The 24018-nt window shown below is 43.5% G+C and overlaps 2 protein-coding genes across 4 annotated transcripts in view; both read left to right on the top strand.

The window, feature by feature from the left end:
- The window catches only part of TSEN2 (tRNA splicing endonuclease subunit 2), a 603350-nt gene that overhangs the window by 432308 nt on the left and 147024 nt on the right, over nt 1-24018 (top strand). The gene's annotated exons all lie outside the window — the stretch shown is intronic.
- Nucleotides 1-24018, top strand: part of SYN2 (synapsin II) — a 178585-nt gene that overhangs the window by 148941 nt on the left and 5626 nt on the right. Inside the window, exons 10-11 of the mRNA XM_051627100.1 lie at nt 4795-4944; nt 21955-22015. Coding sequence (XP_051483060.1) covers nt 4795-4944; nt 21955-22015 — 211 coding nt within the window. The remainder of the gene's footprint in view (nt 1-4794; nt 4945-21954; nt 22016-24018) is intronic.

The following is a 24018-nucleotide window of genomic DNA, read 5'->3' as shown; positions in this document are numbered from 1 at the left end:
TGGCTGGGCTGGGTCTTCCTGAAGCTCTAGCCCAGAGTTCCTTCTTAATCCTCCATTGGTGAACATGTCATGGAGAACTACGTCTTTTCTCCTTCAAATGTGATGATCCCTTTGCAATTACTGCTGCCTTACAATTGCACTGGCTCCTTTGTTTCTCCCATCCCGTTTCCTTCCATGTTGGTTGCAGTTAAACAGCATTTCTCTTCTCTTTCTTGCCAGTCTCAGTCTTGCAGCCCAAATCTCAAACACTTGCCTCACCCACTCTAGCAGCAGAGGGCTCGGGCTAATCCCCTCACACATCAGCGAAAGGTCAGTCCCTTGTTTTCTCACAGGATTGTGTGGACTTGAAGGTGCTGCTGCAGCTTCTGCTGCTGCTTCAAAGAGATGCACTCAGTGCCTTACAACTGAATATAGTGTCTTAAGTGCATTTCAGAATGTGGTCTCTGGGTGACAAGAGAAGTTCATCCCACAGAGTTGGATGCTGAAATGCATATAAATTAAAGACAGAAGCAATACAAATGAAGGGACTGTAATTCATGGTGACCCATGTTTTTACTGGCATCTGCAAAAGTAACATATTTGACTTTATAAATTAAGGTATCTTTTTTTTTCTTATTAAAATGTCTTACTGGGAAACTCCAATATTTTAAGTAGCTGAAGTAGTTACTGAAAAAAACCCAACAACCTGGCCGTGTTTAAATGGTATTTTAAAAACTACTAGACTGTAAGTCTAGTAAGGCTGTTTATAAAGAGGATGCTTTGTGTATGTTACACTTTGTCAAGTCCCCTCAAGTGGAGGAAATGTTGGTGTGACATCCCTGTTAGTCATTCGCTGGTTTTAAAACCAGTAGTTACCCAAGATATTTTTAGTTCTTAAGATCCTTTTACATAAAGCATTATGGATTTCTGATAACTGTGACTGTTTTACTGGGAAGGAAAACAGACTACATTTTCTTAAAGGAAAAAAAAAAAAAAAGAAAAGACAACAAACCTCACCCTGTGAAGTATCCAAGGTGCCACCACTGCCCCCAGGCCCCCCAGGGCCTCGACTCTGAGCTGTGTCCTGCAGCAGAACCACTTCTCAGCTTGGGAAATCCCTGACTCACTCAGCTCTTCAGGGACACTTCACGCTGGGATCAGTAGTTATCTCCACAATCTGATGCCTTACTTTCAGTTTTTACCTCTTTGGCTACTGCCTTTGTGCTCCAAGAAGGACCGTCAGAGCTTGTCACCATTCCAGCCTGGGAAGCTGACTCAGCCCTTCTTCAGCCCCGGGTCAGCCTGTCCTTGGCCAGCAATAGCTCTTCATGTAAGGGGTTTTAACATCAAAACCTGTCCAAGTGACAAAAGGTTGTCAAGGGCAAATGGCCATGGTTTTTAATGTCATATGTGATTGAATCTGCCTCACTGTGTGAAAAGGGCAGCTATGTTGAAAACAAGTGTCTTCAAGAAACCTAAGAACTTCACTGAAGTGGTCATGAAGTTTTGAGCCACACCTCAAGGCTTCTTTTTTATGCTTAGCCATAGAACTTTTCCCACATGTTCTGGTAAACAACATGGCAGTATCTCCTCTAGAACGTTTATATGCAAACTTGCAGTTCTAGGAGTATTTAAAAACAGAAATTCAGTCACAACCCATCCTTTGGATCTTAATCCTGTCTAATCCTTAGTCAGGATTTTATTTTAGACAACATGTTTCACAGTCATTACAAATATATATATATATATTTTTTTTTTTTTTTTTTAATATATATAAGTGCATGATAAACAAAATGAGGTTTTCTTTGCACACTTGTGAAACAGGTAACTTGCTTTTGGTAAGAGTGGGGTGAAAATATACCTGGTATTGAGAAGGATGATATTTTTTAAAATAACTGTCATTAATGCCTGCCTGCAAGGGGGCAGGTTTTTAGTCTGCAGAGATAACTCCCTCTCTGAAAATCAGAGGTTTTGCAGCAAACAACCAAACATCCAGTGTCCTTCCCATTGACACTGAAACATTCCAACAGTCAGTCATTATTAACACTTTACAGTCCTGGAGAAAGTATCTGGCAGATGCAGTTGCCTCCTCTCTCCAGGCATTTTGCATATTACTCTTGCAAGAGTAACTTGACAGACTTTCATACTGAAGTAAATCCACAAACAGGTTGTGTTGCAGAAGCCAGACAACCAGCAAGACTGCATTTTACCCATGCAGAAATACCAGCCCACATTGGTTCAAAACCTTTCTCTCAATTAAAAGCATTGCTTATGTTCCTCTTAAAAATGTCTATATAGAAAATATACTAAATTTTATAGAAGCATTCTGCAATACTCTTGATGTGGCCCAAGAGTGGAGAAACATCGATTCATTTCTTGGGGAACATTTGCTCTGGACTTCAGTTATAATTTCATTGTTTTCTTTGGGGTTATTTGAAGCCTTTTAAACATTGGTGAAGCTTAAAGGAGACATCCTAGGTCTGAAGCTCCCAGAAGTGTTGCCACCATTTTGGCTGCCAGGGCACAATGCTGATGTCTCTTGTAAACAAACAAACAACAATAATGTAAATGCTTGTGGGCTTCCAGCTATTATCATTATTAGAACAAAGCAGTCTTTATCAGCCTCAGTAAGAATTTCCATAACACTTAACCATATTTTGCAAATCCTCAGGCTTAGGAAATATTATTCACAGCTCACGTGCACCACTGTGCAAGATGAAGGATGACATTCCAGTGTTAGAATGAACGTGCATGTTCTTTTAAATCCACATCTCTAAATACCCAATTTTTGTGTCTAATTCCTAGAAGCACTTGCATGTCTAAAGGAAGGAAGGTAAAACTGTGCTTTTTGTCTGTAAAGGAGACAAAAGTGTTGAGGGTAGGTTGATGGATTGAGAAGAGTTTTGCTGTCCCCACTGTATCCCTCCACCTCAGGAGGGATCCATGCAGTGCAGATGCACAAGCTTTATGCTGATCCCTGTGTCACCCCTATGGATGACAGAATTCTTCCACCTTATAAATATTTGCAGAACCAGGTCTCATCACAACATTTCAATATCTTCCCTTCATGGGAAGTTACCCTTACAGGCTGGGTAACTGGCAAAAATAGCTCAGGATAACAGCCTACAGCAGGATGCCCACCTGGAGAGAGGGCAGCCAGGCTCTCTAGCCCAAACAGCCCTGCCTGGCAGCAGCAGAGCTCTCTGACTGCTCCTTTGGCTGGAGATGGGATAAGAGTGAGGAAAAGGGAAGTTTTCCCTCTGACCATTAGCACTTACAGTTGCCTGTGGCAGCAAGGGTCCTCCAGCACTCTTGACTCTGCTGAACCTTTTCCCTCTTGTTCCATTTCCCTGCAGTAGAGAAGGAATGTCAGGAGCCAAAGAGACCCAGGAAGGCGCATTTTTTAAAGTATTAAACCACCCCCCAATAAAACTCACTGGCTTTGCAGTTTTGCAAAACCCATGAGGATCCTTTTCAACCCCCCCCCAGCACCTCCCCTCTTCCCAGCACAGCTTGTTCTTGTGCCTGGTGCACGAGCTGCCTGAAGGAGTGAGAAGTGTGGTGAGGTTTGGCAGCTCTGCACAGAGCAGGGCTGGGAGGACACGACTGGGGTTGTGCAGAGACTCTGCCTGGCTCAGGGCTGGTGACAGCCACCCAGCACAGCCCTGCCACTGTCACCTCACTGCCTGGGAGGTGGTTCAGCACCCGACTGGGCAGAGTTGGGTTAACAGTTGATGATCTTAAAGCTCTTTTCCTACCACAACAATTCTGTCATCCCTGACAGCCCCTTAGTAGTGATGAATGCTGTTGTTTGTGTCGTAGGGCCCAGTCACCTGTGAGAAACACCAGGCTCAGGGCTGCAGGGGACAGGCCTTCACCTGCTCCTGAGGAGCCTTCATGCCTGTTGGAAAAGGATTGCAGTTTCTCAAAAGTGAATTAAATCCCTTTATTGTTGAAATAAGACTGCCCAGTGTGAATAATATTTGGGGTTATTACCTTAGGCTTCAATTTCCCTTCAAATAAACACCAATGCCCCAAAAGTAGTAACACTGTAGAAATAACAAATGTGTGGAATTAACAAAACCCACTGAAGTCTTACTTTTATTCATCTGAATAGCTGAATTCAATAATTGCTGAACACAACCTGCCACATTTAGAATGGAAATGTGCACATTTTTATTTGCCTCTCTGATACCTGCTTTCTTTGTAGACATTCTTACTTCTTTTTTCAGCAGCTGCGCTGCAGCCACACTGCTTGCCCAAGAAGCAGATCAGTAGGACAAGGTTATATTAAAAAAAAATTATTAATCAGTAAGGATCCAGCCTTCCCTATCAGAAATCCAGCAAAGGAAGCTGAAGTTTTGGTTTGCATTTCCATGTTCTAGTTCAGCTGATGAACGTGGCATGAGCCACAAAAACAGACGAGAAAGTCATCAGAAATGCAGCTGAGGCAGAGGAGCAGACAGTTACTTCAGGTTTTTGGCAGACCACTGAATAGCCTGAGGAACCTTGTTTTCTGTACCTGCTGTGTGGTCCCCACGGGAGCAGTGTTCCCCAGAGAGTGGGTGCCCAGGTGTGACAGAACATCTGCGTTGCTTGAGGGCTGGGCAGGGGTGTCAGTGTCAAACTGCTGGTCCCTGCTGACCCGTGCCCTGCGCTCGGGCTTTGCTGCTGATACGTGTAGCATTTCTACAGATCTTGTTGGGCTTTTGTTAAAAACAAGGAAGTCAACAGATGAGCTGACATTCTACAGAGGTGTGGGCTGAGTTTGTTTTGGTGCCACGTCAATAGCTGATGTGTTGTTTTCTGTTCCAGGTCATGGACTGTGCGATGCCTCTGATCGGTGAGCATCAGACCGAAGACAGGCAACATATCACTGAGCTAGTCATAAGCAAAATGAACCAAATGTTGTCCAAAACTCCCATACCATCTCCTCAGAGACCCACTGCCACTCAGCAGCCTCAGGTAGGAGGAGACTTTTGTTTGTGAAACAGAGAATCTTATTCTATAATTTGAAACTCAAAATTTTCCTCCAAGAATTTGGCTGGAAGACTATGCAGACATACCCTGAACTACGAGAATTCAAGAGCTTATCAACAAGTTTATAGGTTTGTCCTATTGAAATGAGATTATCTCCAGATATAATTGAGTAGTCCAAGTGCTGGTGGGGTTCTGCCAGTAAACTGGTAACTGTGGAGTCAGTGAACCTGGCTTGTATTGTTTCATTCCAGTTACATCTGTATAAAGTATCATGGAAATAGGAAGCAGCACTGTCTTAGACCATCTTTGCCTCAAGGATGTCAGAAAAAAAATTTAAGACAATAGTTTATGTTGTTCTGAGAGATTAATTACATGACAATCTTTTTTTATTTGCTGCAGTTCATGAAAATACCTTTCAAATCTAGGAAACTCCTGGAATATACTTAGCATACTACAAAACTTGTGTCAAGGGTTGCAAATGGATGTGTTTTATTTTTTCATGGCCTTGGAGTCAAAGTGTGGGGGTGCAGAATTCTGCCCCTGGCCTTGCTACCTTTCAGACCTGTTAGAGCAGGTCCAGAGGAGGAACACAGAAAGGAGCATCTCTCTTGTGAGAACAGGAGATTCCCCCAGTTCCCTATTAGGGTTGTTCAGCCTGGAGAAGAGAAGGCTCTGGGGAGACCTTATTGTGGCCTTTCAGTACTTAAAGGAGGCTTATAAGAAAAATCAAGACAACTTTTTACCAAGGCCTGTAGTAGCAGGACAAGGGGGTGATGGTTTTAAAGTGAAAAAGGGGAGATTTCAGTCAGATCTTAGGAAGAAATGCTTTCCCCTAAAGCTGGTGAGACCCTGGCCCAGGTTGCCCAGGGAAGCTGTGGCTGCCCCATCCTTGGAATTGTTGAAGGGCAGGTTGGATGGGGCTTGGAGCAACCTGGGCTGATGGGAGGTGTCCCTGCCCATGCAGGAGGGCTCAGACTAGATCATCTTTAAAAGGTCTTTTCTAACCCCAGACTGTTCCAGGATTCCCTCATGCATTGAGACATGTTATATACATGGTAAACAAATGTGATCCAGAGCAGCCTCAGCAGCTACAGCTCTCATCTTCTTCTTTCAATACCCTGAAGGAATAACCCATGCCAGTACATTCTGACATAAACCATTAGGAACTGTACTGCTGCCCTGTACCAGCACAGCTCCATGGGAATCAGTTAAGCAGCAGAATAAACCAAGCTGCAATACAGGAATTACCAAGCCTAAATCAAGAATCTATTTTTACTCCCCGTAGGCTCCACACCAGGTAAACAATTTGAAAACAATTTTGTGGCATACCTCAGACAGACTAGTTCTTGAGGCAGAATGACTAATTTGTTCTTCAAATATATCATCATGCTTTAAGTTATAAAAATACATCATCCCACATAAAAAAAGTGGTGTGGCTTCTATTTATATTACAGCCACTTGAAACTAAGCACAAAATTGTTTCGACCACGGAACCATATACAATGGAGAAGTTTCCATCCAGCATGACTCAAGTCCATTGTAAAGGAAAAAGAAAGAAAAAGAAAAGAAAAAGAAAGACAAGAGAGACAAGGAGAGGGGGGAAGAATCACCTTATGCCAAATGACACTTTCTTTGAGAACTAGTAAATTAGCCATGTATTAAAATGAAGCTTAGAGACAAATTCAGAGTTGCCCAGAGCATAAAAGTCAACACAAATCAAAGTATAAAACAATCATAGGGATTATTGTAACATGAATGGATCCAGTCATTTAGAGCATTTGATATTTCACAGCTTGGGGGGGGGAAGTAAGATCTTGGGTAGGTGTGCTTCCCTGGATTTTAAGTGAGAAGGTTTTGGTTACTGGTGTCATTCAGAGAAACTGGTTATCTGTTTATGTAAATAAAAGTTTTTATTCATTTCCAAAGCAAACTGCCTATGCAAGTTTAGAATGAAAATGGGACACAAGGAACATTGTAAGAGAATTCCTAAATTCCTCAGTCATTGCTGTCACTCATCATGTCCATGAAAAGGGTTTTTTCCTCTTGAACAAAAAAAGCTTTGGATGAATCCAAAGATAATATTTGCTGGCAAGCTGCTGAACTTCTATTAGATTCCTACTCAGTTTAGGTTACTCAAGAATTCAGCCTTTGCTATTGGCAACAGGATGTTATTCCGCATTAATCTTCTTTTCCTTATCCTGTCCTTAAATTATGGAATGCAGTTGACCAAAATGAGAGACATTCCTTCAGCATATTTGCAATATTTGGTAGTTTTCCTTTTGGTTAATCAGACTCTGCTTCCTTAAAATTTGCCTCGTCATATTATCCACCAGTTTAGGACAGACAAAGGGGAAATTAATTTCCAAAGAAGATCCTATTTGCAAGCACACATTAATCTTCCCAGCTTTGAGGGAAAACCATGAAGCAGATCTGTAGTATTTAAAACAGATATCTCAGCATGTGCAGTTAATTCGTAGCTAGGTTGTTTTCCTAAGAATAAAATCAGCCTGTTAAAACAAGCCTGTCCCTTTCCTCTTCAAACAGTCTTCTCCTTTTCTAATCTGAGGAATTATTTCCTAATCCTGGGGAATACAGTCCCCTCATTTGTGGGGCAGGAGGATGCTGCATATTTCTGCAGGTCACACAAAATGCCAAGCCAGTCATTTATCAACTATCTGCATATGGATGTGTGGTCTTAGAAACCAAACTAATATAAACATCAGAGAGTAATTTGGTGTGGTTTTGCTACTTCTGCCTTTAAAGGAGCAGTTTGCAGGCAGGGCTGCAGCTGTAGATGTGCCATGGTTTGAATTCCCTTATTATCTGCACGGGGTTTAAAAAAATTCTGTATAATCTGCCCGCTGCGTTGGGTGCATTGCACAGAAGAGAGTGCTCCCTTTATAGATGCCTGCAATGGTCAGGGCTATTCCAACCCATCAGAAAACAAAGAGATTCTGGGGAAAGCTAAGTCTTTCCTTAGAGCTCTGCGGCCAACTCTTGATGGCAATGATGGGCCTTGCAGTGTGTTCTGAAGGTCAGGAGAGCACTCTGTGTCCACCAGGGACCTCAGAGGTGCAGCCTGTCCTTCCTACACCCATTACATCTTTAGTCTGATATTTCAGGTACACTGAGAATTTTTAAGTATAGATTTTGTATATTTCTTATTTCTTTATTTCCCTATAAACACCTGCACAGGCTCAGTCACAAGTTCTCCTGGTACATGGCAGAGAATCTGTGCAGGAGAAGAGCTCCAGTTTGCAGCTCTGACACCACCTGGCTCTGCTGCAGCCCACAAACAGGCTCTGCTGCTTTTTTCTTGTGCTCCCAGGCTACAGGTCACTGCAAACCTTTGACAGCCTCATCCAACCCTCCTGGGGTAGAAAGTCTTGGTTACAGGAGTCGACGTTTACCAGTTTTGCTCTGACCACCAACTTTACAAGTCTTCCCACCATCACAAAAAGCAAGAGTCCCTGGACTCAGAGAAGTCCAATCTGATTCCATCACATTTGATCCAAAAATCATTTCCAAAAATTAAATTGTTTCTATAGAATTTTTAAAAACGACAGCTTGTTTTACTCACAACCGTGATTAAAATATATGCCAAACATTATCTGGGAATACTGTTTTAATAAGTTTTCCATGAGATAAACCTGCTCTACTTGCAAGTGAGAAAGTGACGGGAATGTGAATTTCCACCTTTTGTAACCTCTTTGGATACCTTTTGAGAAGCCTCTTTCAAATCTTTCTTAAAAACCAGTAGGTGCATCTCCCCAGGGGAGTGTTCCAGCCAGTGGAATCACTTCTCTCTGTCTCCATCTGTTGATAGGTCAGGTCACTGCTGAAGCTTCTGCTGGCTGGGTTTGCAAAACCTTGCAGGTGGTGGCTCAGGGCAGGCTGTTCTGTGTTTCTGTCACAGCAGCTGTGCATGAAGCAGCTGTCCTGGGCTGGTACCGGGGCTCCCGGGTGTCGGGTGCTTCCTGGAGAGGTTTGGGAATGAGCCCGAGGGTCACACGTGGCCTCTCCCAGAGGAACAGCCGCTGTGGGACTGTACCTCAGAGGGTAGGTTGGGACACCCCCTCACCACACTCACAGATTGTCACTGAGACCAAGGTTTAGTTGACGAATCAATTGGTTTGTTAAGGGTCAGCACCAACTGAGGGGCCAAGGTTCAGGAGAGGTTGTCTGGGTGTAAATCAGAAAGGTGACTGAAAAGGGTGCTATGGTCTTATTTAATGCACACTCCGAGGGAGAGGGGTAGAGTCAGTGGAGTGAAAGGGCAGGAGCTGAGCCGGGCAGGAAAGTTAGAGTGTGTGTGTGAGTGGGTGTGTGGGTGTGAGTGTGTGTGTGTGTGTGTGTGAGTGGGTGTGGGTGTGAGTGGGTGTGTGGGTGTGAGTGGGTGCCCACCCTCCTTCTGCAGCGCGTGGTTCCCGGGCTGCAGGCTCGGCAGGAGATCCGTGGGGGGCTTCCCGGGAACCGGGGCGACCCCTCCCAGCAGCAGCAGCTGCGGCAAGCACGGCTCTGGTCCTGGGGCAGGTGGCAGGGACAGGCTGGGCAAGCTCCTGGTCTGGCTGGGTTCAGGCTGGGCAGGCAGCGATCCCTCGGGAGCGGCCTTGAATCCCCAGGGAGCAGGCAGGGTCCCTGGGGAGCGGGCACAGGCGGGTCCTCCCCTTTCCTCTCGGCTCCTCCGGACAGCAGGGCTGGTGTTGCAGGCAGGTTCTGCTGCTGCAGCAGGGTCCCCTCCAGGTTCCCATGGCTTCTGGTGCTGCAGCAGGGTCTCCTGCAGGTTCCCACAGCTTCTGGTGCTGCAGCAGGGTCTCCTGCAGGTTCCCACAGCTTCTGGTGCTGCAGCAGGGTCTCCTGCAGGTTCCCATGGCTCTGGTGCTGCAGCAGGGTCTCCTCCTGGGCAGGCAGAGAGCCCTGGGCCTGCAGATCTTGCCCTCTTTTATAGATCAGAAGTCACTGTTCAAGTCAAGTACCACTGTTCAAATTAGCCAATTAGCACTGGCCAGGTACATCCTCTGTCAGAGGCATCTTTAACCTATTGCCCATTTTTCTGCCAGTTATCAGAACCCTGATGCTCTTTTCTTGCTGTGGACTTACCTGGTAGAGCAAGGGGCCTGTTCCAGTCTGTCCTTGGCTAAATCAGCAAAAAGACACCACTCTTGTTTTGCTGGCTTGAAAGGCATTTTTCAGTCTTATGTGGGGAGAGAGAAGATGGACCCTTCCCCACAGCAGCAGGAAAATGGTATTAGGAAGATGGTATTGCAGTCAAGCTTTGTTGAGACCACGTTGCATTAGATACAAAAGAGCTAGGAATTTATTGTCCTTAATGGCAGGAAATGTGTGCACCCCAGACACAACATCCATAGCAATGTAACATCATCCAGAGCAGCATTCCCAGCTACATCCTCCTTCTGTTCCATTTAAAAGAAGGGAGTAACACACCAAAATCAATAAGCAATGCAGAAGTAAAGAGGACAGGACTTCCATTATTTTGAGACCAGAGTAGTGGAACCTAAAGTTTTTAACAGTCTTTTCTAAAATGTTTTCTTACCTTCTTCACTCTTCACCCGCAGGGAAGTTCAGTACAATTGCATTAAGGTCAGCAGAGACTGGGGTCAAGGAGCCCTTATTATCTTCAGCCATCTAGAGATCTGGTACCATTTATTTCTATTTTTCCTGTTTTTCTCTTTATCTTACTCATTCTCCATTCCCTGATCCCTTATATAATTTGACTAGAGCCAAGCATTTCTCTTCAGTTTTATTTTTCTGTATTCAGAGGGAAAATTGAACCAAATGTGAGCAGTGTAAATAACCAAAGTATTACCCCCAGAGGGAAAAGCAAGCCACTATCAAATTACCTGTTCTTGGGCTTCCATAGGAGTAGTCACAGTTCTATTACAGTCCATCTGTTGAACTGACTTTTCTCTTTTTAAAGGACACTACTTCTGATGAGCAGCAATTTGTTTCAAATCAATTTGTTTCAAATGAAGCTTTTATGATGGTCAGCACAGTAACTGGGTTCAATCTTAACTGAAGGGAATGCACTTAATTGGGAAGGAGCCCATCATGGAGTTAGATGGAAATCTAGAATTCAGTGTTAAGTCTGCTTGTTAGGAGTAAACTTTTCTGCACTAAATCTGAGGTGTGAATCCCATCTCTAAATGACTTTCTGCTTTGCACGGTCTCAGACAAGGTCACCTGGAGCGTAACCATGACTTGGACTTTTTCTCTGTACCCCCCTTCAGACCCTCCAGGCTCAGTCTGCTGGCATTAGCCAGGCTGTGGTCATGCCACCAATTAACATCACCACCTAGAATTTCTTTCTGGCACAGTCCCTCAGCACTTACTTGCAGGAACATCTGTATTTTCCTTCCTTATGTCAGGAAGGCAGGGCTGCCTGACAAAGAAATGCAACGACTACGCTAAATCATTCTGCAGGCGTGAGGGTAAATACAGTTTCAGTGTTCGTTTGGGAGAACCCTGCTGAACTGGTGCAAAACAAATCAATCCCTGGTGTAATTAGATCTGTACTGACAGTCAGCAGGAGCAACTGAAGAACAGCTTGCCCTAAGAAGGTTTCTCAATGATCTGAAACCATACGTGCTCTATTTCTTTCTCTTAGGAAGCCATTTCCATAGAGGATCAAGGGCAGCTGTGGCATTCTATCACCATCAAGCCACTGCACCCATATGTGTGGAATAACACCTGCTGGAAGCCCAGCTCCTAAATACACTCAGGGTTAGCCTGACTCTCTCTCTCTGCCCCTGGAAAAAGGGAGGATTTTTCTGTATGGCTCTTTACTTGTTTACCTTTCCAAAGTCTTACAGCAGGTTGCTCTGCATAAACAGGAGTATAACTTGGCACTAAACAAGCAACAGATCTGTGTAGGTGTTCATCTGGCATCTCCTGTTTTCTGCATCACCAATAAATAAGGGGTTTTTTCTGTTGGGTGTTCCCCTTCCTCAGCAAGTTTGTATTGACTCTGCCTGCCACCAGTGGCTACAAACAAAATCTAAGCAGTTACTCTTTACCACTTGCACTGTCCACCTGCCTAGAAGTTACTTTAAATCTGAGTAAGCAAGTGAGTTTTCATATTAAAATGCTTGTTTAGTTGTTGTTGTGGCTTAAAGGAAAATCAGTCAGGCAGCAGCAGCAGCAGCAGAGGTGCCTTTCTGAAAATACTGGCAGAGAATCTGAAAGATCCAAACTCCAAAGGAGCAGGGAGAGAGATTGCTGTGGCATGTCGACCTCACCGAGTGCTGAGCGCAGGGCCTCGCAAAGCTCACAGAGGTCAAAGCCGTTCCTAAAGCCGTCCTGGGAAAACGGCTTGGACAAGTCAGTTTTGAAACGCTGGAAGGTTCAAGCTCTTGCCCTTCCACCGCAGGGAGCTCCGGTTCCCGGGGTCACAGTGACATCTTGTGGCTCCTGCTCTGGTGGGAGCGCTGGTTTGCAGCGGTCCGGGCTGTGGTGTGACACACACACCTCACCTTGCAGGGCTGTGTCACGTTCCGTAAGGAATTGGGTAGACCTTGTACAAATACTAAATCCTCCCGATTTGAAAGTGTCTCATACTGCTCTTGTAATGTATCCACTTCCTGAGTTTTCATTATTTTCATAGGGAATAAGTCATGTGCTGCCTTAACACCTGCATATACATTATATATATATATCTATACACATGCTTAGCTGTTTTTATCTGGAAGAGGAGAGGCTTATTTTAATCAAAGGGGTTTTTAACCTTTAAGTTATTTTATCTTTGTGAAAACGGAAGAAAAGCAGTTGTTCCCCTTGTAGACCCTAATACAAATGTATGGAATTAAGAAAAGCAGAAGAAAATAAACATGCGTGGACCCTGAGCTCACCACATCCTGCTAAAAGGCCACGTTTCAGGCACACTTCATTCCAGTTAAATTTACAACAGTCAAGTTTATTTATCACAAGTATTAAATAATAGCTGGTGTTTTACTACACCGAGGATGTTTTTGTCCAGCTTTGAGTAAGACACCTCTTCAGGGCAGGTGAATGTTCTTCAGTCATCACAACAGACTCAGGCTGTAGCTGCTGGGGGAAGGAGACCCATGGAGCTACAACAGTCACTTCAGTGCACAAAGCTTGAATAATTTTGAGCATTTGGACTGGACACGCAGGTATTGTAGCATGCTGGTAAAGTTCATGCAGGGAAATTAATCTGCAGGTTGTTAATATTGACAGCAATTAAAAAGCAGTGGGGTGGACCATACAAATGTTGAGCAGAGATTTTACTAACAAATTGATCATGGAAGTTAAGATAACCTATTTTGAAATACTTTTTTAAGATCCTGTACCAGTAGATGGAGTAATTACTAAGAGAGGGATGGATGCCTTGCTCAGTTCTGTTGCTCTTTCAGTCTCAACTGTCAACAAAAGCAGCAGGTAAAGAGCTTGCTGGGTATCTGCTGGTGATGAATGTCTGCATGGACACTTCTGGTTAGCTGGGAATGTGTCCATTAAATGAGGATGATTAAAGCAAGACAGTAAAAAGTGCTTATCTTGCTTAGCTTGTTTGGAAGTGATGTGCCAGCAATTAAGCCAGTGTGCCTGCAGAGTGTGCCTTCCCAGGGCCCTTTCTGAAGGGGTCTGATGACATCCAGAGTGTAAGAGAGAACTGACAAAGGGGCACAGATTACAGGTTTAGTAGTATTAGTAGTATTTGGTCAAAATTTCTACTGACATCAACAGATATTTGTCCAAATGAAGTAAAATCTTTCAGGATGTGACCTGATACTGCTACGGTTTTATTATTATTATTTCTGAACACTCTATATTGAGTGCTGATCACCAGCAGTGTTCCTGGAAGAATATCTGATCCCTGCAGAGCCAAGCCAAGCTTGGTAAGAGAAGGAGTTCCTCACAGATATACTCATTTGAAGTCCACAGGAAAAAGCAAGTCAATAGATACTTTTCCCTGATTGTTTTTTACATAATGACAATACTGTTCTCTTTCTGCCCTCCTTCATATGACAAAATCATGCTTTTGTTAACTGTTTTGTTATCTTCTGTCAGATGATCTCCCAATCATCTCACCATCTGCCAGTTGTACTGGCAGAAGCAGACACTGTCCTTGAGAATCCTGCAACTCCTCAGTGCCTGCCCTCAAGAACAAAGAAAACAATTTTTAAGCATTTATGATCCCGCCTCTATAGAGTTCCCTTTACAAGTACTCAGTAGACTTCTGGGAGAAACAGCTTTCTTCTCCCACGGGCAGTTTTTGGGAGACTTCAAAAAAATGTCCCACTTCCATCATAGAGCAAACCCCAGCCTTTTCAAAATTCCAACAGGGAAGACAATCATCCTGGCATTACAGAGCAGGCAATAGCTGCCATGCACACAAACAGGAATGGCCATGTTAGATCTCTCTGGTTTGTCTTAGTGCTATAATTGCTATCGTGTAACACCCTTTTGATTTTTCATTTTATCTTCCTTCTCATCTATTTTTACTCTTTGATTCTGTTTATTTAAGCTGAATCTAATAGAAACATCTTTTTTTTGGAGGCTTTTCCTTGATCTCCTTTCCTTTCCCTACTGTGGTGGGTGTTTCCCCTCTGCTTCTTTTGTTATCATTCTCTGTCTCCCCTTGACTTTTTTATTTGATTTCTCTGACCTTTAAATCCTAACCTGTTAACCAGAGCCACTTGGCTTTACTCCATGTTTGACTTGCAAGGAATCCATCCCCAGCAGTCATTACTGGTTTATTTTGAATAATGACCACGTGGTAAATCTGCATTACAGCTTTTCAACAAGGATAAGCACCAAGGGAAGTCACAGAAAAATCCAAAGCAGAGCAGCTCATTTTCAAATATTCCTGATTTGTCCACAGAAAAAAGAAGCAACCTCCTCCCCCCTCCACCACTTCAGACACTAATGTGGTGGAGCAGTCCTCCATCTGGCTTCCTGCCAGCCTGTCTTCAGCTGCTCACAGATGATTCTCCAGGATCTCTCAGCTCCTCAGAGAGACTGAAGAAGCTTGTCAGGGTTCAGACCAGCCACCAGCACCTCCCCTGGTGGAGAAGCCACAAGAAGAGAAGCACATACAAGCTTTGATGGAGAGGTCTTCTGCTCTGCTCCTGTACTAGAGTCCTCAGCTCTGCTGTTGTTTAGGGGAGAGCTCAAGGGTTTTGCTCCACCTCTTTTCCCTTCCTCCCCCAGCTCCAATTTCTGTAACACTGGCTCAATATTATACAGATAAAATGTGGGGTTTAAGACTGGACTTGAGTCAGATCCACCATCTGTTTTCCAAACTCTTTTATTCCAAAGTAAAAACTTCAGTTCTGAGTGGATCCAATAATGATGGGTCTTTGTGTGTCCAGATGAAGTTCAGCTCATCTTCACCTCCTCCTGTCCATGCAAGGATCACTTGCCATCCCCTATTATAAAAAAAAAAAAGGCCCAAACAAACCTCTGCTTGTTTTTACTTCAAGGCTGGAGGAGCAGATACCAGGCAGCATCAGCCAGGGTCAGTCCCTGGGCTCCAGGGTCGAAACTTTCCTTACAACTTCAAACAGCAGCAGAGGATTTAGACCCTGCCAAGCCCAAGGGTACCTTTATCCTCCCTGCAGACAGAGGTGTCTTTGTCCACTGAGAAAGGTGCAGGGACGTTGGACTTCAGGCAGTCTTCTGGGTGCTGTGCCCCTTCACTAGCCTGGCCCTCTGCCTTCCAGAGCTCTGTCTCTGCTACCAACTTGCACCCCCACCGGTGTGGGTCTCAGCAGCTTTAGCACACAGGGGGAGCTCTCTCCCATCACATCGTTCACGATCCTTGGCTATGGGGAGCAATTTTTCCACTGGAAAGAGCTGCCTGAAAGCTGCTGTGCCACTGCAGGCTTTTAATCTCCCCTTTTCGAAACCAGAAGTTGAAATCTGGCTTCTGTAAGGAAGAGCTGTAGTAAAATCTGGCTGCATCCTGGTCCATCACAGTTACTGATGGGCTGTGAAGGGGACCATCCAGCTTCTGCTGGTGATGCTGTGTAAGAAATCCTTTTTCCCTCATCAGTTGACATCCTGCTTCTTCTCTAGAAACCTCATCTCTTTGCCAAGTGGGATTATTTTTGTGCAGCAGAATAGCAGAAATAGGGTGGAATGGGCAGTGGGAGCTGACCTGTTTCAGTAGCTCAGGGACAATAACAGCAGGGAGTCCATACTAGGGTTCTCATTTTTAAGACTGTGTAAAGATATTCAAGAAGGAAACTACTCTCTTGGAAGCAATTAGTTATCCAGCAGTGGAAAACAGTCTATAAAATCTAGGTTAGAATACTTTTGACATTAGAAAAGAAAGCCCTGTTCAGGGCATTTTTATAATACTATTCCAAGTAAAACTTAAGCTTTACAGCTTGTGTTCTGCTCCTAGAAGTCATCTCCCTTCCCATTCAGAGGAAGAGCTCAACAGGGTTTGCACGGCTAGTTCGGGAAGTTGGTTGAGCAGTAAAAAAAAGCTGCTCTAATTTTTAAAATTCTTGATCACAACTTCAGTGTGAAGAAATTCCAGGCTGGCATCAGTTTTGCTGGGAGTATCTTTTCCATACAGATTTCCTCAGTGGAGAAGGGCAAGACTGAACACTGGTACTGCAGGAGCCAGCTCTCCCCCAGCTGCCCCCCTGGGCACCAGGCAAAGAGAAGGTGGCTTCTTTTTAAGGTGTGCCTCACCACATCTCTCCACTGTAACTAGAAGCAGGCCTGTTGCCCTGCCTTTCTCTGCCCCCAGGGAATATAGAATACAACAACCAGCAAAGCCTTTGTAGTCCTGCTCAGTGCCACTGGCAACACAGAGCAGCAGATCTATCAGCAGTGCCAGGCTCAGCCCCAGCAGTGTCCTGCCTCCTGCTCTGTACAGCAGGAGCAGCAAGGGGCTGAGGGGGGGCTTACTTTTGGATGCTCCACATTAGAAAGCCACCTCAGGAGCTCACTGCTTTGCTAAATTAGAGTATGTGCCTATTTTCAGCCCAGTTTCATTCATTTGTACCCATTTCTTCTTGGTTTCGTTGTCCTTGAACTTAGCTTGGTCTCTGCCTAGTTCTTCCCCGTGCAATACTCTGCTAAAAAGCAGCTGTCCTGTCTTCCAGCCCTTCATCCTGCTGAATAAAGCAGGACACGTCCTCCCAAATGCTGTAGGTACAGACTCTTCCATCTGCCTGGTCAGTTTAATAGCCCTTTCTGTGCCAGATTCATCTTCCTTGAGCAAGGGTGCTGTGAATGCTGCACATCACCCTGCCCAGCATCTATGGGAAACACTTCACTGCTTGAGGGATCAGATTCACTGCACAAATCTTTCCCATCAGATGTCAGTTAGTCAACTCTGCATTTCTGACAGATGCATGTTATTAGTCCATAAATAAAGTACTTTGGACATTGCATTTAAGTTTCTTTTTTACCTTTTTTTTTTAAACTCCCCTCATCAGTTTCATTTTTTCTTTAGGATATTTTGGTCCTGTAGTCTTCAACCTCTGTATTAGCTACAGGTTGAGGATACTTCTTGGTGCCAACTCAGTGAAAATTCTGCTTGAGTTCCACATTCCAGTTCTTTCCTTCCCATTAGTTTTTCTCCAATAAATGTCTCCTCAGCAGCCACTTCCTTATCCACAGTGCAATTCCTGTGGCATTAGTGCTCAGCCTTCTCCAGTGTAACTTGTGCATTTCCAGTGTCAGAGGTATCTGGTACAGAATTCTGTATTTCACAAGTCAGCTGGTTTTGATTTCTCAGATGAAGAATATCTGGTCTGCCCAATATGAGCCCAGGAAGATTTTTGATTTTTACCTCCATCTCATTTTTAGCTTTTATCTCACCTGCCTTCTTGCCCTTGCTCCTGTATTCACCATAATCTGTGACACTTCAAACATTCACTTGATACCCTCCTTAAATTCTCTAAATTACTTCTTTCCTAAGCAATCACTTTTTTTTCTTACTTCTCCTATTACTTAATTGTTTTACTGCTTATTCTTGTTCCTTTATGAGCTCTAACTCAGCTCTTATTTTGGCAGTTCTCAATTGATCCCTCTCCTTCTTGACCTGAAAAACGTGGCTTTCCCTTCAAGTCCTGAAATCCCCATGAAAAGCTTCTCTTGTTGCATTACAAAGCAAACCCAAAAACAACTCTACATGCTCCAACTATAGTTCACAAAATCTTCAAACTCAGCCAAATGAAAATCAATTTTTGCTGGGACTCAGCTTAGCATCTCTTTTGCCCAAGGGCTGTTTCCCTGCCAAGTTGTTGCTTTTGCTCCCACCCATTTCAGCATTCTTCAGACTATTCAAAATTCAAGTATATATGAATCCAGTCTGCCTTATTTAAATACACGAGGTAGAAAAAAGAAGTAATGCCACACATTACATCCTAATACAACATGATTTGCAGAACAAACAGTTCTTCCCTCCAGTTCCAGCCCTAAAATTTGAAGGATACTGTTTCAGGTAAGTGTGGAAGGGAAGGAAGTGCTGGAGACATCTGGCTTCTATCTAGTGGGTTTCTGCACTGGCTCTGATGAACACAGCCAATACTCCTCAGGACCATTATGCAAGCCAAGCATCAGCTGGTACACCCAGAGTTGAGAAGGCTCCCTCTGGTACCCTTGCAGCACTCGTGTGGCTTAGAGGTTCCCACAAGTAAAGTTGTATTTTTAAGAGTAGTTATATAAACAGTAAAGCCCCTTTGAAGAGGAGAGATTCTCCAGGCAGCTCCATGCAATGTTACCATCAACACCAGCAAGCCCTTCTCTTTGGGGAGTCTGGATGTGATGTGAAAGTTGTGTTCCCTAAAATGAAAACCAAGAGGGCTCCTTACAACTATAGTCGCCACACCTCACTCAGGTAACACTGAACCATGGTTAACATGGCAGTTTCTAGCCTCTGCACTACTAGTTTTGCTCTTCAGCCCTGAGCACCCAAAGAAGAATCTCTGCAGGGTCCCTGGCCAGGATGTGGGCTGCACTCTGACCCTCAGTTCCTGCAGTGTTGAACTAAGCAACAGGCAAGATTGTAGCTCAGAATTGGAGCACAGGAAAACATGTTTGTGCTGCAAGAACGTGGTAGAAGGGTGAGCTGCTAGGCTGGGCAACAAAGGGGAAAAGAAAAAAAAAACACAAGAGAGGTGAACACATCTGCAGGACAGGTCTGGTCCAGCAGCTCTGCTCAGAGATCATGTTGCCTATGAGGAGTTAGCAGCTCTTCCACTGGCACAGCACCTGGGAGAGGTGAGGAGGAACAGGCTGCAGCTGATTTGCCAACAACTGGTGCTTTAGAAGAAGGCTGGATTTTATTAAAGGCCTTGGCTCAGGACAGCAAACAAGAGTGGTTCAAAGCCTGTCTCTAATATCAAGTATCAAGGTTTCTGACTGTCTGAAAGAAAGACTTGCAAAGGCCTGGGTTGCTGCAGACCACTGAAAAACCATGAGTAAGATTTCTCAATTAGGAATGTAGTGCTAATTAGGCTTTTTGGGTCAGCCTGGGTGGGTTGGCTAATTAGCAAAAGTAATATACCCATGTGATTGGCCTGGAGTGTGGGTGAGGTTCCTGGAAGCACCAGGTGATATCTGGTGAAAAAAAAAGGATGTGTGGGTGGTAAAATCAGGACAGCTGCAGTCAGTGACGAGAGAGGGGAAATGCACCTTCACCAGAAAATGCACAGAGGCTCTGAGCTTTCAGAACAGTTGAGGTAAGGATTAGTAAGCTTTTATAAGGTTTACTGAAAGCTTAATTTGGGCTAAAATAATTTCTTTGTCAGATGGGGAGATATGCAGGCTGCATAAGCACGGATGTTGTCGTGTCGAGGCAGCTGGGTGGCGTGTGCCACAAAACCCAGGGCCCTGTCAGGGCAGCTCTGCTGCAGCCTCAAGGTGTGGAGGAACCACAGGCCCTGCAGGGGTGGTTTTAACATGAAAGTAGATGTGAATTCAAACTGCCAGTCTGTGTTTCCAGCTTCTAAATAAAAGATGAGTCTTACCTACGTAATGTTTTACTTTTGTTTTAGTAGAGAGGCAGCAACAGTCGCCCTCCCCAGTTGTCCCCTGCCACTGCAGAGAGCCCCACAGGGTGGGTTAGGGCCCTTGGCAGGGCTGGGATGTCTGTCCCATGGCAGCTGTAGTAGTAATGCTCCTTAAAACCATTGTCCTCGCTCTCTAGCAATCCTCACAGCAGCTCCTGAGGCCTCCAGAGGAGACTCCTGATGGTCCCTAAGCCACCACTTCAGCTGTCCCACTGCCCCCCCAGGAGAGGCAGGCTCTGTGTCCCAGGGAGCAACCTCCAGGTGCAGGGAGGAGGGTGCCAGGGCACCAGAACAGCTGCGTTAGGGTATGGAAGGAGTTGGCTCCTCTAGGGCAACGTTTCCACCTTTCCACTCTGGGCTAATCTCCCCAGTATCCAGGGAGTTTCTGATGGAAGTGCCTGTTGTTTCAGCCACCTCCAGGCATTCTCCAGAGTGGGCACCACAGGCACTTAACGTGACTGAACCATGTGGGAGAGACTGGCAGCTTTTACATGTGGTTCAGAAAATTAGAGGAAGGCGAGAAACAAAACAGAGAAGACTTTAACCCACACTAAAGCACTTAAGATGTTCCTGGTGGCTGTGTCTTTCCTTATGAAATTACCTCCTTTTCTACATGTCCTCATCCTTATGGTGATGCTGACTGGGAACTATGTAACTGGGTCAGTTAATACAAGGATCAGATTCTGCCTCTTTAATTTTGTGTGTGTTTTTACTCCTCATTTGGTCTTTTGAAGGCTGATAACTCTGGACAATTAGAGTTTTTGGACCTGTCCTATGTCCTTTTATTTATGTAGCTAAAGCAAGCAGGGCAATTTGCAACAGCTGCACACAGCAGAGTGCTGTTGTCTTGTAAAATTGAAAAGTGTAACTTCTAGATTGCTGTGCAGGGATACACACCACTAGGAGTAAGATTTATTTCTGTAGTACTAAGATAAAATACAAATCTATCAGAAAAAAAACCATCAATAAGCTTTGCAAGAAACATATTTAATTCATTTTACATTGAGTATTTAATACATTCTGGGATTTCTCCCTCTTGACAGATGGCAATTTAATTTCTGGATCCTTGGTAAAAAAAAAAAAAACAAACCCAAGCTATTACATCCAATGATTTAACATATTTCACTTTTCAAAATATTAGAGATGGGCCTAAGACAAAGTTTGGATTCAAATGCTCATGTTCCCAGAGGGTGTTGTGCTCCAAGGTTTTGGTTCAGGCCCATCATTTCCTCTTGACAAGTACACATTTGAAAAGGATGCTGCCAAATAAATCTCCTGTTTTGAAAAGTTAAGTATTACATGTGTTTCTAATAACATGTCAGATGGGGTAGCATGAAGTAATTTCAATTATTTTCATTATTTGTCTGTGGGTTTTTGCTTCCTTCTTTCATTTTGCTGAGCAAAACAGCTAACCTAGAGCAGTCCATCTCCCTTCCCATTTCCAGTCAGGGACTCAAAGTGAAACTAGCACTGGCAAAAAAATCCCACCCTGCTAGTGCTTCCAGGTACAAGTGACTGTCATTAAAAAGAAATTATTTCTTAAATTGCATGAAGGTATCTGTTGCAGCCCATTTTTTCTAGTTAGTCTAACCTAAAAAAGAGAGCAGAAGGAATGAGATGCAGAAATCTCTTTCAGGGTGCTAGGACCTGAGGGTGAAAGACCATACACAGATGGAGGTAAGATTTGGGAAGGCTCTCCTTGTATCCTGATCACATGCTGCTAAGGGAAAACAGGTTTCCTTTAAAAAAAAAACCTCAGCTTTGGATCAGTCCAGAATTCATCTATCATGTCAGACAGCAACTAAATTAGAAAATGTTATCTGGAGTAAATTCAAAGTATATATTTTCAGCCCCAACCAATAAAGAGATTCCTAATGCAAAGTAAAGACAAATTAGTGGAAAATTGGAACTAAACGACTCTAATTATTTTTTTAATTTTTTTTTTTTTTTTTTCTCTCCTGTTTTCAAATGTATTTTCCAGAGTGGATCACTAAAGGAGCCAGAGCCAAACAAAATCCCACCTCAGCGACCACCACCTCAAGGTTGTTTACAGTACATTCTCGACTGTAATGGCGTTGCAGTAGGACCAAAACAAGTCCAGGCTACTTAGATGATTGAGACTAAAAAAAAGCATGGGTTAAAGCAAAATGGGCAAAAAAAAAAAAAGAAAAATTAAGAATCAAACACCCAATCCTAAAAGCAAACATAGCAGGTTTTGTTCAGTTTTTTTTTTGCATTGTTTCAGTGCTGACCTGGACTGTGTTTTTTCTATGCAGTGTCAACTCTACCGTCTGGTTGTTTCCTTGTTCATGTCTGTGCGTGCAATGCTTACCTACCTTCCTCTGTAAAACTTGTGATTTCAGGGCTGTTGTCAACAGTGTACAAAGAATGTGCCTCTTTGGAGCCCAGTGCAACTGTACATTATGGATGGTTAGACAGTATTTTTTGAGTATTCTATATTGTTAAGTAAAACCCCCACCCAGGTTCCGACTGAAACCCCCCTGCTGACTGTGAGTGTGTGCACACTGTGCCCATAGCCTTTATTTTTCTGTGCGTGTGCATGACAAATAGGTAGGTGATCCAGATCTATTTTTAAAAGTCTATATCAAGAATTTGCTAGTGAGGCTTTTTATTTATAATTTTATAAAATTTGTTAACCTTTGAGTTTTACTTACACGCAAGTGGAAGTCTGATATTTCAGTGACTCCATAAGATACAGTTCTTCCCAAGGAATATTTTAAATATCTTCTATTTTACATACTGGTATTCATATTTTTAGTAATTCTGCATTAAATTACTAGCTACAAAGCTATGTAAATGGGCCACCTATGTGCAATATCTCAGTGAAAGTGTGAGTATTTAATGTATCCTATTTCAATTAAGTAGTACCTTTTGTTGTCATTCTGAATTAGTACTCTATGGAGATTTTTAATGAAAACTAATGCAAATACTTTAAAAAAAATTCCTATACTTACCTAAGAGTGAAATCCCAGGTTATTTGGCAAGAAGTACCTCAAGGACTGTTAAACTTCCTGTAAGAGCTCATTTTTGTCAACTACTGAGATGTTAGGAGTTGGTAGACCAAGGTACCTTTAACCAGCTGGGGATCTTGCCCTTTGGTTAGAAAAACAAGACAAAAATGTCCAAAACTGGTTTTCTTTACCAACTCAGGTCTGCTGGCTTAAACCTAGAAATATCCAGCTGGCTATAAAGGAAGGTCAGTCCCAGCGTTATCCACAGAAATAGGGTTTGAAATCAAACATGCAAAAAGACTTGAGATGCCTGACAACTGCTAGATTTTCTGCAGGTAAATTATTTGTGATTTTTGCATCAGCAACTTCCAATGTAATGTTACAAGAAATACACAGGCAGGCAGCTAATCTGTTGGGAGAAATCTAGCCTAGAATCACAAGCTACACACTGCTAGCATACCATAAAGCTTAGTTGCAAGTGAGCCACAAAACTATAATTTTAATCTTGAATGTGTACAAAGATGAGTAGTGGCCATTAGTTTAGTGCAAACAGTTTTGTTGAAAGGGAAAACAGCCTTATGTTCTGCTTCTGTTTTCCCTACAAACACTGGAAAAAATTATCAGTGAGAACCATCATTCTTAGTGTTTCTTTTATTTGTACAAGCTGGCTGGTAAGATGAGAATTAAGGTATGCATAATTAGCTATTTAAATGTTTGTGGTAAGTGCTACTGTTTACTACCTATCAGTAAATTACATGAATATTTTGCTTTAGTGATCAGCATTTGTCTGGGTCAGTGATCATTCCAATGATGGCATTGGCTATTTTCTTCTATATTAAGAAAATTCCATTTTAGAATCAGGTTCAAAATCCTTACCTCCAGACACCATAAAAGTAAAACCATACTGCCCTGGGGTGGAGAGATGAATCTGAAGATGGATCTTATTTAAAGTAGTTGGTATTTCTTGCATGTAGCAGTACAAGTATTCACAAGTGCTTTTCACACGACATTGGTGAGCTGTGTGTGCAAAGAAGAGATGGCTGCTGCAGATAGGCCTGCAGCTTGTGGGCTGT

The sequence above is a fragment of the Apus apus genome, chromosome 9 (genome assembly GCF_020740795.1).
Source record: "Apus apus isolate bApuApu2 chromosome 9, bApuApu2.pri.cur, whole genome shotgun sequence".
Classification (NCBI taxonomy): Eukaryota; Metazoa; Chordata; class Aves; order Apodiformes; family Apodidae; genus Apus; species Apus apus.
The sequence above is the reverse complement of the archived record's forward strand: the minus strand, read 5'-3'. Positions and strand labels throughout refer to the sequence as shown.